We start from the raw sequence: 17,688 nt of genomic DNA, 5'->3' as shown, positions 1-17,688 counted from the left end.
AATCATCCCTCTGTATTAATAAATAAATGTCTCTGCCACCTTTTTAATGTCTTCATGCTAATCCATTGTATGGATTCACTATCATTTAAATAATCCTCTACTATTGGAGATTTGAGTATTTTCCAATTTCTTCTAGTAAACAATGCTTCAGTAGTCATCTTTGTACATACATATATTTCCAATTGGCTTCCCTTAGATATGAAACTGCTGAGTTAAGTAGTAGTCTTTTTTTTTTTTTTAAGATTCTATTTATTTATTTGACAGAGAGGGAGAGGCAGGGAGAGAGGGAACACAAGCAGGGGGAGTGGGGGAGGGAGAAGCAGGCTCCCCGCTGAGCAGCAAGCCCGATGCGGGGCTCGATCCCATAACGCTGGAATCATGACCTGAGCCGAAGGCAGACGCTTAACGACGGAGCCACCCTGGTGCCCCAAGTAGTAGTTACTTTTTAAGCTTTTGATATATGTTGCCACGCTGTCCTGCAGAAAGCAGTTATCAATTTCCAGTCTTATCAGCTTCGTCAAAGTGCCCATTTCCCACACCTCTGATAGTACCAGCTGTTGTCATTTTAAAGAACCTCTGTCAGCCTAACAGGTACAAATTATCTCAACACTGCTTTAATTGGCTTATTCTGTTAATTATTGGTAGGGCTTAGACAAGCTTCAAATATTCACTGCAAGTTCACTTCTTCAGCTATTTTTCTTTCAGAGCTTGTATTTCTTAATAGTGTGTAAAAGCTTTTGTACATAGCTAGCTGGTTTTTAAATGAAATCCAGGGTGTATCTTTCCTCAGTTTTGAGTGATAGGTAGTCAATTTTCTGGTGAGCCTTCTTATATAAGACATTACACATTAAAGAAAAAAAAGCTATAGATGGTATTTCTGAACACCAAATTTGGGACCCAAATGGTATCCTCAAGCCTATTAGGACAATGTGTTACTTATCAGAGATTTGAATTGTGACTATCTCCCCACAGTATCAGATGACTGCTGATTATACAACTAACAGATTAGGTGCTGGTAAAGCCTTCTTTTCTCCCTCCTCCCCTTTTTTTTTGGCCATAAAAATTTTGTTACCAATACTGTCAGTTGTATCACACAACCACACAGCGATTTGCCCATGGCTTCATCTACTTCTTTCGCACAGTCCTCTATAAAACAATGCAAATATTATAAAAGACTCATGCAGGATTTTTCTCTAGGCACATATATCTACTCCATCTGCTAGAGGATTATGTGAATCTCTTTTATTTGTGAATCCTGACCAGTTTACAGTAGGTGAAAATTCTAATGACCCACTGATGAGCTTCATTTGATAGTTCAGTGTAACAACACTGACTTCTTATTGGTAGCAATGTCTGACGCTGTGATAAATCCTTTCATTACTAATAGACTGCTTTTTTTAGACAATCCCTCCAATTTTTTCGTGTGTGGCAGATGTGCATTTACATGAAACACAGAACTACCCAGCGGCTGAATGACAAGAACGTGTCTATGCTAGTGTATTCTTTCACCAACTATATTTATATGATACATAAGCCACATATCTATGATATGCAAACTGTAAAGACCCGAAAAATGTACGCTATTAATCTTATCATGTGTCATGAAGAAGGATACAATATAATTCAGACTTCTTCGGAATGTTCATATTAAAATACCAAGCCAATTTCAACTAACAGAAAATTAATTATATTACAGAAAAATAAGGCTTGAGATAAAAATGCACCTGGAGGCAGACTTACAATTCGACAGATAAGATTTCAAAGTATGTATCAGTTGTTCAGAAAGAATACAAACTTCCCTTTTGAAAAAAATCTTTAGGTAATTATTGTGAACTTATCAGAAGTTCCACCTTACACTAGGGTATTATTATGACTGCAAGCTTAAAAACGATTTTGAGAAAAGAAAGGGAAAAAAAACTAGCCAAGCAAAACTACATCCCAGGGTAGCAGAACCAAGCTAGAGAAGCAATGTGCCAGACTGACTGGGATGATATGCTGGCCCTATTATTTACTAGCTATATGACCCTGGACTAGTTAATTTAACCTCCTGTGAAAAGGGGCAAATAACAATACCTACTTATAAAATTACTGTGAGGCTTAAATGAGTTCATACAAGCTATTAAACCAACAAACTCAATAATTATCTCTATTAACTATTACTAAGCTGCCAATTAAGAGGATTCTGGACAATGGTCCTAAATCCTAAAATCCAGAAATACTTGTAAAATCAGAATTTTTCCCAAAAGTAACAGGAGAATATGGGGTTTTAGCATAGAGAAGAGAGAAGTTACACTCACAGAATTTAAGTGGAGGTTTACACACAGCCTTGGAGCAGAGACGGTCAGGACAGGCAGGAGCCAGAAGTCAGAGGATGCGGTTTGAGAGGATTAGAGAAGAGTCAGAACACAGAACTCACAGCTGAACAAAAGAAACAAAAAAGGCAGAAAGTTTATTATGTCCGTATGAAGCGTACAACTTATTTTGGGCTGGCAACTCTGCTAACAGCACTATTCTCTCAAAGAAAACTCTTGGTAGGGAGGACGAGGGTGCTCTGACAGCAGCACTATTCAAGCACATTCTTCCTGACTGAACATTTAGCTGGCATTTCTGACTGCCGCCCAAGCTAAGTTACTGGCTTGTACTATGGGGTTCGTTTCTTACATTTGGACCCAATCTATGAACCAGAACTTAAAAATATGGTGGCAAGAAATGTGAAAATTGGGAAATAATTTCTATCTTGATTTGCCTTTAATTAGGCAGGAGGAGAAAAATGTGGAATACAGAGCAACAACACAAAAAAGTGACATCTTGGGAAATAGAGCCTATGATAAAAGATTAAAAAGTTAGAATTACTTAGTTTGAAGCAGAGAAGAAAGAATAATTAAGGCTTTTAACAGTAAATATTACTAAAAAGAAAAAGGTATTCCTATCAATGAAAGCTAAGCAAAGAGAAATGGGTAATACTCCTTGGAGATATTAAATACAATTAGATACAAAAAGCTATTGTTTACTGGCAAATGTTAGGTGTTTAAACAGAACAGAAGGAAGATTCTGACTGGTGAATGCTTAGAGAAAGGCAACATAACTGCTTCCAGGGAGGACAATGAGGGCTGACAGAAGAGTCATGACAACCCAAGCAGGCAGCCTGAGAGGCCTAGAGACCATGTGAACACAGCCAATACAGAACCTTGAGACACCAAACAGGAATGATAACAATGACACGGTGGGGATTTGGTATATAAGTCTCCTGATGGCCCTGAAGAAATAAGAACTGGAAAGGGAGAGACTAATCAATATCCAGTCACGGTTAAAGGCCTTGGTTGGTCTGTTTTCACGAGGAAAACTGTCCAGAGAGGAGCCAATGTACTAATTAATGCTTCCAGTAAACTCAGCAAGCCAGTCTCAGGTCTTGAATAGGAAGTATGAGTTTCAAATAAAACTCTGATAAGGCAAAAATGGCATTAAGCATTTATCAAATATTATTTTTAACAAGTGGCTAAGAGTCAATAATACAACCTCTTAGCAAGTTTCAGGTATTCTATAACTCAAAAAAGTTACACTGGTAGGCCATTTAAAAACCATGTCCTCATTGATATGATATCTGGAATTTGCTTTAAAATATTCCAGAGAGAAGATAAGGGAGGTAAGTAGGGGCAGAGCTAAAGTAAGACTGAGTCTAATTTGATAACTGTTAAAATTTGGTGATAAGGACATGGATGGTCATTATACTATTCTCTAGTTGTTCCTTTAAATTTTCCATGATTTTAAAAAGTATTTACTTTATGTAATGCAAGAATAAGTGGGGTGTGTTTGTGCTCTTGGGAGTGAATGTGGATTTAAACTCAATAGAACAGAAAAGACTTCTATGTAACCCTCCAAATGAGATAGATATAGGGCCATCAACTATAAAAACCCCGCATGAGGGGCACCTGGCTGACTGTTAGTAGAGCGTGTGACTGATCTTGGGGTCATGAGTTCAAGCCCCATGTTGGGCACATAGCTTACTAAAAAAACCCAAAACAAACAAAACAACTCACATGAAAGAGGGAATACATTATGCAAGTTGGAAGCATTAAAAAGGAAGTGTTTCAGAAAAGCAGGAAAAACATAAGCAAGGAGAAATGTTAAGAGAACAGAAGAATCTGGGGAAGGAAGATGATAAACAAACAAATGGTAGGAAAATCTACTTCTCAAGCCAAAAAAAAAAAGGAGAGGTATTTCTTGAGTAGTTATTGTGCGCTAAGACCTGTTGTGAAGGATTTTACATCATTGTCTCACAGAAGCCCCACAGCAAATTTGCAATGTAGATGCTATTAAGATGAGGAAATGAAAGCTCACAAAGGCTAAGTAACACACAAACAATCATGCAGGTATTAAATGGCAGACTCAAAGCTTCTTGCCCAAGCTTAATCTTCGCACTATAAAATACTATTTCCAATCAGCTTCATTAAACATACAACAAAATAAATAACTTGTGTGAAGCACATACATTAGGAAAAAATAGATGGAAAACACAATCGAAGAAGGGAGAGAGATAAGAAAATCAATTTAATTTTTCATGTAAGAATATTCAGAATGTTACTGTAGTTCAGAGAAGGTGCATAGAGAAGTGTATGTAACTAAACTGGGGACTAGAGTAGGAGCTAGCCAGGCAAGATGAGAAAAATGTTTCTTGATAGAAAAGAGCTAGACTCCTATTTACTGAGGGTCTATTCTACACCAAGAGCCAAGCATACAGACATAATTAAAATAGGCCCTCCCTTCATGAAACATACAATTTAGGGCACAGATATTCAAAGAATTACACAAAATGTAATTAACAAGTTGAAAAGTGCTATGAAGGGTAAGTACAGATTGTTATGACAGCAACTAAAAGGGGACCTACCTAGAGGCAGTGGAATGATCAGAGCTTCCTTGGGGAAGTGACATTCAAACTAAGAGCTGAAAGATGAACATACATTTACTAAGTGTGTGGGTGGTTAGAACTGACAATCCAAGCAATGGGAATAGCATTTGCAGAGGCCCTGAGATGGGAGAGAACAAGGTATAGAACTAAAAACTAGTGTGGCTAGAGTATAAGCACAAATGAGAATGGGAAACGAGACTGGAAAAGTAGGCAAGCTAAATCACAAATATCTTTAAAACTGCATTAAATAGGGGCGCCTGGGTGGCTCAGATGGTTGAGCGTCTGCCTTCGTTCGGCTCAAGTCATGATCTCCAGGTCCTGGGATCAAGCCCCATGTTGGGCTCCTGGCTCAGTGGGGAGTCTGCTTCTCCCTCTCCCTCCACCCCTTCCCCTGCTTGTGCTTTCTCTGTCTCTCTCTCTCTCAAGTGAATAAATAAAATCTTAAAAATAAATAAATAAAATTAAATAAAACTACATTAAATATTCTGTCCCAAGAGTAAAGGGAAGCCAGTGGAGGTTTTTGATCAAGGGAGTAATAAAATAAGAATTGCATTTTGAAAATATCTATTCTCAAGGGTTTTCAACCTGAAGTCCACAGATACCAAAGGGTCTATGCCTAGAAAGCAGGAGTTCATGAACTTGAATGAGGGAGAGAAATCTTTATTTTTTACTAATCTCTAATTCAAATTTAGCATTTCTCTGAATTGGGCCCTTGACTCTGTCATCAATACAAATCTCAACTATGTTCACGTCATCTTACACTTATTGTAAAACTCTCAAAATAATGGTTTTGTCCCTCATAGCATCATTACTTTAAAGTTATAGAAGTTTTGTACCCAACAATCCAGCAATTGCACTACAGGTGTTTACCCAAAGAATTTACAGAAGTACTAATTCACAGGGACACATGCGTTCCTGATGTTTATAGCAGCATTATTTATAATAGTGAAATTATGGAAACAGCCCATTTACTGATGAATGGATAAAGAAGTGGGGTGTACACACACACACACACACACACACACAATGGAGTATTACTCAGCCATAAGAAAAAGAATGAACTTTTGCCATTTGTAACAACATGGATAGAACGAGAAAGTATTATGGTAAGCAAATAAGTCAGTCAGAGAAAGAAGAGAAAGACAAATACTATATGATTTCACTTGTATATGGAACTTAAGACACAAAACAAACAAAGAGAGGGAAAAAAAGAGAGGCAAACCAAGAAATAGACTCTGAGCTACAGGAACATCCTTCTGATGGTTACCAGAAGGGAAGAGGGTGGGGGGTGGGTTAAATAGATGATGGGAATCAAGGAGTGTACTTGCTGTGATGAGCACCGGGTGATGTATAGAAGTGCTGAACCACTATATTGTACATGCGAAACTAATATTACACTGTATGTTAACTCACTGGAATTTTAGAAAAACTTAAAAAAAATAAAAAATAAATTAATAGAATCCATAAAATGTAAAAAAATAAATTAATTAAAATTATGGAAGTTTTGGAAGTATTGCTGGATCCTGTTATATACTTATTTATTTTTTAAAGATTTTATTTATTTATTCGAGAGAGAGTGAGAGCAAGAGATCACAGAGGGAGAGGGAGAAGCAGACTCCCCGCTCAGCAGGGAAGCTGATGTGGGGCTTGATCCCAGTACCCTGAGATCAAGACCTGAACCAAAGACAACTGCTTAACTGAGCCACCCAGGCGCCCTGGATCTTGTTATTTAATGCATTAATGATGTACATATATTAAAATACCACAAGTTTAAAAAAATATTTTTATAACTATATTATTTTCCTTGTAGTTACACATTTTATTTATTTATTTTTTATTTTTTAAAGATTTTAGTTATTTATTTGACAGAGAGAGAGAGATAGCCAACGAGAGAGGGAACACAAGCAGGGGGAGTGGGAGAGGAAGAAGCAGGCTCCCAGTGGAGGAGCCTGATGCGGGGCTTGATCCCAGAACGCCGGGATCACGCCCTAAGCCGAAGGCAGACGCTTAATGAGTGAGCCACCCAGGCGCCCCATGTAGTTACACATTTTAAAATGTTATTCTCAGAAGGAGTCTATAGGTTTCACCAAAATTACAAGGGGTATATGTCATAAAAAGAATTTAAGAATCCCTGCAGAGGGGCAGAGAGAAGGTAGAAAAACAAGCAATCAAGATAAGTTTATAGAAGCTTAAACTAGGATGGTGGCAGTGCTGACAGACAGAAGTAGACCAATTTGAAAGATATGTGGAAGGTAAAATTGACATTAGAGACTCTTTTCGATGTAATTATCAAAGAATACTTAGTGTTATAAAAATGCTTATAACAAAATGGCAAATAAAAATGCAGAATATAGGGGCGCCTGGAAGGCTCAGTCGGTGGAGCATGTAACTCTTGATATCAGGGTTGTAAGTTTAAGCCCCATGTTGGGTGTAGAGATTACTTAAAAATAAAATCCTAAAAAAAATGTGTAGTCTGTAACTATCCACATAGTATGATGCTGACTAAATTCTGCTGTATACAGAAAAGACTAAAATGATAGGAAGGATTTTAAAATGTTAAACATGGTTATCACTGAGTAATGGATAGCATTAAAAATGTTTATTTTTTCCTTAGGACTTTCCTAAATTTTTCCATATTTTGTAAAATGACTGTCAGAAAAAAGTAAGCATAATTTTAGTTATTTTTGGAAAAATTTTAATGACATGAGAAAATGTTTATGATATGTTTTTTTAAAAGATTTACCTATTTTTAGAGAAAGAAAGAGAGAGAGAGCATGAGCAGGGGGAGAAAAGGAGGGGAGGGATCCTCAAGCCGACTCCCCACTGAGTGTGGAGCCCAATGCAGGGCTCAATCCCAGGACCCTGAGATCAAGACCAGAGCAGAAATGAAGAGTTGGCTGCTTAACCAAATAAGCCACCCAGGTGCCCCTATGATATGTTTTGAAGTGAAAAAGTATATCAAATTGTACATAAGTATGATCTCATCCATACATACATCTATAGTGAAATTATGGATCATTTCTTTAAAGTTAGATTTTCCAAGTTTTCTACAGCAACCATACACTAATCTTATAAATTCCATTATTTTTAAAGGGCACAAATGGATGGATCAGTTTTGGACAGAAGAAGGGATTTTTAAGATTTAAAATGAGAAGTAAGAACAAAAGATTGAGATGGATAAGTTGTTGGTGGGGAAACAGGATATCGAGGGAGTTTACAGGTAAGGGACTCTATGGTCTCAGCAAAGCAGGAGGCAAGGCCACCTACAACAAACAACGAGGTTGGCTAGGACTGGCAGTACTAGAATAAGGGTGAAGGTTTGGAACAGTCCTATTGGGACACAGAGAACTGTCAGGTAGCACACAGGGCTCAGCTAAGGATCTTTAGGGTCAAAAGGAAAATAGTATGGATTAGTATTGTTCTCAAACTTTGTATACCATTTGTGGAACTTCTTAAAAATGTAAGGTCCGTCTCCCAGTACGATTCAGTTTGTCTATGCAGACGCCCAGTAATCCCATCATTCCAACTTACACAGGGAGTATAGGTGTTATGATTTGTTGTTGTTTGTTTTGTTTCAGAATTTCAGGAGAGTAAAAATCAGCTTGGAAAGACAATTAAGAGGAGCGCCTGGGTGGCTCAGTCAGTTGAGCATCCTGACTCTTGATTTAGGCTCAGGTCATGATCTCAGGGTTGTAAGATCAAGCCCTGCACTGGGGTCCACGCACTGCAGGGAGTCTGCTTGAGATTCTCTCCCTCTCTCTCCACCCCTCCCCCTTGCCATGCACACTCACACTCTCTCTCTCTCTCAAATAAATAAACAAATCTTAAAAAAAAAAAAAGAAAAAGAAAAAGGAAAAAGAAAAACAAATGAGGAAAAAAGTACCAAAGACAAGACATACTAATAGTCAAAAAATATACTATTATCTGTATTATAGAATTCTGGGCCAAACTTCTTAGCACCTTACCTTTAGCAGGAGAGCAAAATTACTCTGCAGAGAATCAGTCACACCATTTTCATATAATTTTTTCCTCGTGTGGTTTTCATTCACATTTGCACCACCAGATTGATACCTTAATAATGACTTAAGCATGGTTTCAAAAGGGTCCGCTGAAACAGACAAATTAAACATTTCTGAGTCAAAATAATCACTTAGAAAACAAACTAAACAACAACAATAAAAACTCTAGCAGAAAAACAAACAGATCAGGGAGGTAGGGGGTTGCAGCTGAGAGCATGGCAACTTTTTTCCCACCTCCCCTCATTACCTTTCCTATATATCAACAGTTCAAGAGGCAATAAAAATTGGCTAGAATACAATATCCTGACTGGCAATTCCACTATAAATCATTAATACTTACATACATTTTCTACCTACATGACAACAATATCTTTGACTTTCTAAAAAGCTCATTCCATTGAACTTTTCCAAAAAAATCCTGTTGGAATATACATTGGGATTCTATTGTATATACCTACAAATTGAAGGAAAAAATAATCATTCTACGATACTGTACTTTAAATGAGGTAATAACTATAAAGACCTTCGCACAATGCCCGGCACATAATATAAAGCATTCAATAAATAATAGCTATTCTGACCCATGAACAATGTATGGCTCTTCACTTATAGATGTTTATTCTTAAAAGATAAGGATCAGCTAATTAGAAAAATAATTAAACTTACAAGTCTTATTGGGGTTGATATGCTGCTTCAGTACGTCAACGGTGCCCAAACTAACCACAAGGCGCCTGCCAAACCAGAAAGAGACCACAGGCCCGTATCTCTCATGCAGATTAACCAGGAACTCGTGCAAACTTCCACTGTTCACAATATCTGGAAGATTACCATCCCTGAGAAGAGAGCAACAAGTGACAAGATAACTTGAAAAAATAAGAAATTTAACTTGGAAGAATCAGAAAAACTACAGTCGATTCTGAGTTAACTGTGTCAATAGATGAGAGCAGAGGTGCGTGAAATCATGCAAATTACTGCAAAATCCCAAACTTAATTAAATTTGACTTCTCATTTTCTGTAGCTATATTTAGATACGGATTTGTCTGATATTTTGAGAATTTATAACAGTTCAAGCCAAATAAGAAAGATACACAAGGAACATCTGACTTAGACAATGGAAAACGATCCAATTTTTGCAACATCTCATTCTGAGAAAGCAATGAACATCATCATAGGCTGATTTAAATTATCAGATCAACTATGGCATTCTTTTCTTCTTTCCTTTTATCTTTCCATTTTTAATATTCTCTGGCTAGAGAAAGTGAAAACAATTCATCTTTTTTAAGATTTGTGTGTTTTAATGTTTTATTTATTATTTATTTATTTATTTTTAAGTAATCTCTACACCCAACGTGGGGCTAGAACTCATGACCCTGAGATCACGAGCTGAATGCTCTGCTGACTGAACTAGTCAGACACCCTAAACGCAATTAAAATTTTTGATTTACACAGCCCTCCTTTCTATTCTTAACAAAGTTCAGGTTGTATGCCCAGAGGTAAATTTAGAGTACACAAAAGAATTAAATAACCCGAATAATCTAAAAATACGTTTTAGTTTTGATGCCAAAAATAAAGAGTTAACTCTACTGAATTCCAAAAAACTAACTACTCACTTTTCTTCAGTTGGAGTAACCCCTGGAATTCCAGCAGCTTGTCTAGAGGCCTTAAGAAGAAATTTAAAAATAGTTTAGTATAATGATTTAGTATATAATACATAATATAGTATATAATATATAATCGTATATCCCATAAGTCAGATGTTTTGCCAAGACATCTGCAGGACCTTAAGTGATGGCTTTCCAATTTGGTTGAATCTCAAGAACTCTTTCTATGTTAAAATACAAAAACTGGGTTCGGTGTATTAAAAGAATTATCTTAATACCCTTCCTGTGTCAATTAAATTAACAAGTTTGAAAATTTTAACATCCATTCTACATCAACTAATACATAATTAAGCATCTTTTTTAATTGTTTTTCTGAGTCTATATATGGTCCCATCTGTCTTAGTTAAAAAAAAAAAAAAAAGTCACACTTACAACAGATTCATTCCTAAAATAGTTCTCCTCTTTCTAGTCAAAGAATTTACCAAAACACAATAGGATATTCATCTTTTGCTTTAATGTAGTCATTACTGTCAGGGTCATATAGTCACTGAGGTATGTGGCATACAAACAAATAACAAAATAATTCATAGCAAACTGTTCAAAAACAACCTCTAAGAAATGAACTGGGAAAAAGTTTGGGGAATTTTAATATTTTACAACTTTGTACTGGGTTTACAGTTGCTATGTTCTGGGATGAGTGTTATTTTTTTATTTAATTTTATGACAATCATACTATTCTTATAATAAGACTTTTTATAAAATAATTTTTAAGTCAACTAAATATTTACAGAAAAGATAACCTAAAATATTTACTCCAGAATCAATTCTCAATTCTGTCAGTGATTTTGACTAATACTAATCAGAGTTTACCTATCTGGCATTCTGCCCTTTTTTACCTAATTAACATTATATAAGTAAATGAATAAGTATTTCTGTATTTGAACATTTTATTTTTTTATATCTTAATGAAAGGGAAGGTTTCTTTTTTTAAATTTTAATTTCAGTATAGTTAACATAAAGTGTTATGTTAGTTTCAGGTGTACAACATAGCAATTCAACATAATATTTTTAAAGATTTTTATTTATTTATTTATTTGATACAGAGAGTGAGCACAAGCAGGGGGAGCAGCAGGCAGAGGGAGAAGGAGAAGCAGGCTCCCCACTGAGCAGAGAGCCCGATCTCAGGCTCAACCCCAGGACCCTGGGACCACGACCTGAGCCAAAGGTAGACGCCTAACCGACTGAGCCGCGCAGGCACCGAAACATATGTTTTTTTAAAGATTTATTTATTTTGAGAGAGACAGCACACGCGCGCACACACACGCATGCAGAGGAGGAGCAGAGGCGGAGAGAGAGAATTTCAAGCAGACTCCACACTGAGCATGCAACGTAATGTGGGGCTCAGTCTCATGACCCTGAGATCGTGACCTGAGCCAAAACCAAGAGTCAGACACTTAACCAACTGCTACACCCAGGCCCCCCTGACTGAACATACTTGAACATTTAAAAGACTAAACTATGTACCATCATGTAGCTGAAATTGCTTAATCATTTTCCTACTATACCGCTATTAAACATCTGGGCTATTTCTTTTCTCTCTTTTGTTTTTTCATTAACATAAGTAGTACTACAATAATCTTTGTACAACTTTACTTTTTTCCTCCTTTGGGGTACCTATGCCAAAAGAATACTAGATTGAACGGTACTAACTGAAGAGTTTTACTGTTTTACTGTTCCTGCTAAATACTATAAGAATGCTATCTAGATAACAGGATGTGTAACTTGTATTTCACTGATAACAATTAAATCTACACTATATTCTATCCCACAGTCTCATCAATGACGGAAACCTGTCAAGTTTAATATTATAAATAGTAGGACAAGGATGGAAGGAACTCTGTAATTAGAAAAAGATAAAGTCAGTGGTAGAAGGGGAAAAAAATCCTACTTTTTTCCTTTCCAGGCTAAAATCATTAATGACAAAACAAGCTTCTTGATTTCTCTTCAAACATGACAGACTGATGACATTCATCAACTATCTCTTCCTCCTGAAATCCCACTAAATGAAAGTGAAGAAATAAAAATAGGAGAAAACAAGGATAAAGAGAATGGGAGAGGAGACAGTGTGAACAATTCAACACATTTTTTGAAAGTGTTAAGCTGTTGGAGAAGTAATTAACAGACATAGTTGAGAGGCCTCCTCTGGGGGTCTGCAGAGGAGAAAGGAGAATTCCTACAAAAAGCAATCAGATTTGTTCTCAGTAACTGAAAAGACAGGATAGGACACTTAGACAATACTAAGTACAATCCCTCCCCACTAGCCTAATACTGGCTTCTACAACTCCATCAGCAAAAAGAAGAGGGAGCCTTCGAAGTCTCGATATACTCTGGATAAAATGGCTCCTGTATCAACCTCTACACTTCATCAGCAAAAAGAAGAGTGAAGCCCAGAATGCCAGGTAAAATGCTCTCCTGCCCTTTACAACATTCACATCTCCCAAATAGCTAAAATGATGAGAGGGATCCCAAAACTAGCATGCATCCGGACCAGACCCTGCAAAGCTTCAATCTCCCCAGTTCGTAGCCTACCACTACCATCTGACTTGAGACTATCCAGAATGCTATTATGACCTTTTTCCTTACTTATATTAGATACCACACAAAGGCCAGGACTAGCATCCCCAGGTCTTCCCTCATCCCGCAGACTCAGTTTATCCTCTTTCCCTGATCCGTCTCTCCCCCACTCAAGCCTCTACCCTACCTTAGCAACATTTCCATGGTCATACATTAGATTGGGGGTGGGGGGATCCAAAATTTATTCTTCAACAAGACAGACAGCATCAGCAGGTATAACTACAGGGGTTTCTCCGTAAGCATACATTCACAAGGGCATTATTTGCTTAACAGGGAGAAAGCCTCTAGTGTGCTCTCTGTAACAATATCCACGTCACAGTGGAAACAGGTACTACTATTGTGTTCACTTACAATTCCAGGAGGAAAGGTACAACGTGGCAAAAAAAATTTGGGGGGGATCTTAAAGTCAGGTGCAAAAACACAGACAAACTTTTCATACCAGTCTTGATCTACTTTTCCACAGAGGGAGACATCTCCACTCATAAATAAAGGTCCCTCTTTCTCCTTCCTTATTAAACCATGACAGCATGTTTCATCATTGCATATACAAAAAGAGGGGAGTTTAAAAAAAAAAAAAGAATCAAGAAAATATCTTAAATGTCTAGCTGCTCCTATCACACATCAACTCAGGTTTAAGACAGGGCATCAGAACACTTCAGCAGTCAGAGAATACGAAAATAGACGCTATGGCTACAAAAATAAAAAATAAATAAGGTAGATAAATTAAAGCTTTCACGTTCATGACTTGCCTGTTCCAACTTCATAGCCTTCATGCAATACTCAAGAACAATCTTCATAATAACTTGGCATTAAGCTGCACCAAGGACATTTTTGTACAAATTAGTATGTGAACCTGTGAGAAACATGCCCTTCCGTCAGTTTCTTCAAGAATGAAAACCCAGTTCATCAACTGAGTGGGAACTAGTGAACAAAATTAAATCACCTGAAGGTCCCTGCTCAGGTGCCCACCTCTCCGAGCAGCTCAGGAAAGAGGCATCTGGAAAGCAGAGGGAGTACAATGGCACTCTTGGGATTCCAACTTAACTGTATTTAAATAAGCAGCAACACACATTGACTCCCTAAGGACTAAAATCAGTCCATTTGAGGGCATCCTACGTAAGTTTCCAAGGTTGAAGGAATTTTGTAATTCTACAATCTTCGTTTAAAAAAAAGTACATTCAAGGGAAAAAAAAGAAGAAAGAAGAAGAAGGAAGAAGGAGAAGAAGAAAAAGAAGAAAGAAGAAGAAGGAAGAAGAAGGAAGAAGGAAGAAGAAGGAGGAGAAGAAAGGATGGGTGCAGCGTTGACATGACCAAAAACTTCAACATCTCCAGAGTTTCAAGAAACATCAAGCATCCAAATCTCCAGGCACCTCCTGTCTTTCCTTCTCACTATTTTCTTTTTAGTATCTTCATTCCAAAAACTATTCTTACCCCAAAAGTACTTTTAAATCACCCACTCATAATTTCATTTTCCACTTTACCCAGCTCAGATTCCATGGTCTGTCTTTATAAACATTACTCTGCCCTAAATTCTGGTATCATAGCAAAACACTAATTCTAATTAAATCCAACATTTGACCAACTGCCCCTGAACCCACACAGCTAAAGAAAAACACAACCATGCTGAAGAGCCTTATTTTAATTTCATGAACCTCAAGTGAGCTGCCTGGAAGTCATACATTTCCCTCATCCATCATGACTCCATATACCACTAGGTAGCTATTTTGCTCCTTCTCTCTCTTTAAATCCTCTCTCCTCACCAATAACTGATAATCTTGCTTCTATTCCACTGAAAAAATGAAAGCAATCAGGAATAACTTCCACACCAAACTACCATTTGCCTACATGTTAGCCCATATATTCCACCTTCCCTCCTATTACTGTGGATGGACCATGCTCCAAATGAAACGTACCCCTCATCCCTCCTCTACTACCACTGTCTCTGTTACACTCTGCTACTCTGCTATCACTACCCTGGTCCAAGCCAGCACCATATCTCACCAAAATTACTATAATAGCCTCACTACTCTGCCCACTTCTACCCTTGCCCCAGGCCCCTAAGTCTATTCTTAACATAGCAGTCAAAATGATTCTTTTAAAATTTAACTAGTAAAACGAAATTTTAATTCCCTTACATTTAAAATGTCACTTTTCTGTTGAAACCCTCCAGTGGCTTACCTGAGAATAAAAGCCAAGTGCATAAACTGGCCTACAACAAAAATCGTCCTCCTTCCCCATCATTCTGATTTTAACTGACTAGTCTCTTCCTCACTCCACTCCAGCCACACTAGTCTTCTTGTTTTCCTGGAACACACTGGTATGGCTCCCCCGGAAGATGTGCGTTTGCTATTCTCTTTGGAATGCTTTCTCAGATACCTGAATGGCTTGTTCCCTCATCCCCTTCAGGTCTCCACTCAGATTTCTCATCTCTTGACCATCCTACTTTTTCTTTTAATTCCAGTATAATTAACATACAGTGTAACATTAGTTTCAGGTGTACCATACAGTGATTCAACACTTCTATAAAACACTTGGTGCTCATCACGAAAGTGCGCTCCTTAATCCCCATCACCTATCTCACCCATCCCCCTGCCCACCTCCCCTTCTGGTAACCATTAGTTCTCCATAGCTAAAAGTCTGTTTCTTGGTTTGTGTTTCCCCCCCCCCCTTTGTTCATTTATTTTGTTTCCTAAATGCCACAAAAGAGTGAAACCATTTGGTGTTTGTCTTTCTCTGACTTATTTCACTTAGCATTATACTCTTTAGCTCCATGCATATCATTGCAAATGGCAAGATTTCATTCTTTTTTATGGCTGAGTAATATTCCATTGTCTGTATATATATATATATATATATATATATATATATCTTCTTTATCTACTCATCTATCGATGGACACTTGTGCTGCTTCCATAAATTGGCCATTATAAATAATGCTGCTATAGAATTGAGGTGCATGTATACCTCTTAACTAGTGTTTCTGCATTTTGGGGGTAAATACCCAGCAGTGCAATTACTGGATCATAGGGTAGTTCTACACAAGTGAAAGAAGTGTTGGCGAGGATGTGGAGAAAAATGAACCCTCTTACACTGCTGGTGGGAATGCAAACTAGTATGGCCACCCTGGAAAATGGTATGGAGGTTCCTTAAAAAAACTGACTGTCCTACTTTAAAGTAACAACCCTACCTGCTACCAACTTTATTTTGCTCCATAATACTTAACACTAAAATACCATCTGTGTTACTTGCTTATATTATCAATTTCATCTCAGCAGAATACACATTCCATGAGTCAGGAATTTCCTGCCTGGCTGTTCACTGCTGTATTCCCAGTACATAGAACCATATTTGGCACACATATTTGGTTGAAATAAACAGTGCTGCTTTCTATTAACTAATCAAAGGACAGTCTCATTTAAAGATTATTAAAAATTCAAGAGCTGGAGCCATTAAACGTTTAGTTTCTCAGAAAAAAAAAGATACTGGATGCTCCGGATTTTGTAGCTGCAATATTCTAATCTGATCCATTTACCAGCTCTAAAAAGAACATTTAGGGTGTTCGGTCATTATCAGTGGTGTTTTGGCGTGTTCAACTACTTTACAACTTTTTCCACAAAACACCCCCTTGTTTTGCAGACAGGTTAAGAGATGATTGCTCACCTACTAGCTCCTTCCTTTCTCAGAGTCACCCTCTGAGGCTGACAAAGGCAAGCAGAGAAAGGAGGCTAGAACGAGCTTCCGCGCTGAAGCCCAGATGCTACGTCAGGCTCAGGCACTAACCCACCGCAATGCTCATTCCACGGCTCCATTTGCTTCTGAGGCCCTGCGAAGAGCAAGACCGGTCTGGACCTTAAGGACTTTGGATTTCAGTAATAACAAATGGAAAGATGGATGGAAAAGCAGGAGCCGCAAAATATGCTGGGAGAATCCTCGGGAAAGGACAAAGGAGTGGAGCATCCTCAAGTTTCCTCCCAGACACACTGGAAAATGTAATTTGGGTTTGGCAAAGTTATTGCCAAAAGGCCACCCAAAAGTCCTTCTCGCGCAGACTGTAACAGAGGCGTGGCAATTCCGGGAGCAGGGAGGCAGGACCCGGAGGAAAGGCCCTAAGAACCCAGGCGGCCACGCGCGCCTGACCTCGCGTCGCCTGAGGGGTCGTCCCGCAGCCCGCAACCCTCGCCTCCCAGCGCTGCCCGCGCGCGCACGCGAAGCGTCACTTGCTCGGGAGCTGCCCCGCGCGAAGCGGGAGCGGGAACCCTCCCCTCGGGCCCGCCCCCTGCGGCCCACTGCGTGCAGAGCGACGTGGATGCGGGAAACACAGAGGCTGGGGCGGCGGCTAGAGCCCCTGAGGCCGAGACGGCGGTTACCGGGTAGAGGTAGAGCACCGCTGCCACCAACGCCAGCAGGAAGGTAACGGCGAAGATCGCGAAGTCCAACATGGTTCTTCCGCCCGGGAGCCACGTCTCGGATCCCGCGCTCGGGCAGCAGCGCCTCAGCCTGGCGGGCTCTGCGGAATGGGCGTGTGGGC

The 17,688-nt window shown here is 38.5% G+C and overlaps 1 protein-coding gene across 1 annotated transcript in view; it reads right to left on the bottom strand.

Moving 5' to 3' along the window:
* Window positions 1–17,688, bottom strand: part of LOC113250565 (cytochrome P450 20A1) — a 63,827-nt gene extending 46,139 nt beyond the window's left edge. The window contains exons 1-4 of the mRNA XM_026492145.4: window positions 17,528–17,688; window positions 10,536–10,585; window positions 9,592–9,758; window positions 8,872–9,014 (exon numbers count right to left, since the gene is read on the bottom strand). Coding sequence (XP_026347930.2) covers window positions 8,872–9,014; window positions 9,592–9,758; window positions 10,536–10,585; window positions 17,528–17,599 — 432 coding nt within the window. The 5' untranslated portion in view covers window positions 17,600–17,688. The remainder of the gene's footprint in view (window positions 1–8,871; window positions 9,015–9,591; window positions 9,759–10,535; window positions 10,586–17,527) is intronic.

The sequence above is a fragment of the Ursus arctos genome, unplaced genomic scaffold, assembly GCF_023065955.2.
Source record: "Ursus arctos isolate Adak ecotype North America unplaced genomic scaffold, UrsArc2.0 scaffold_1, whole genome shotgun sequence".
Lineage (NCBI taxonomy): Eukaryota > Metazoa > Chordata > Mammalia > Carnivora > Ursidae > Ursus > Ursus arctos.
This window is presented reverse-complemented; position numbering and strand designations above follow the sequence as displayed.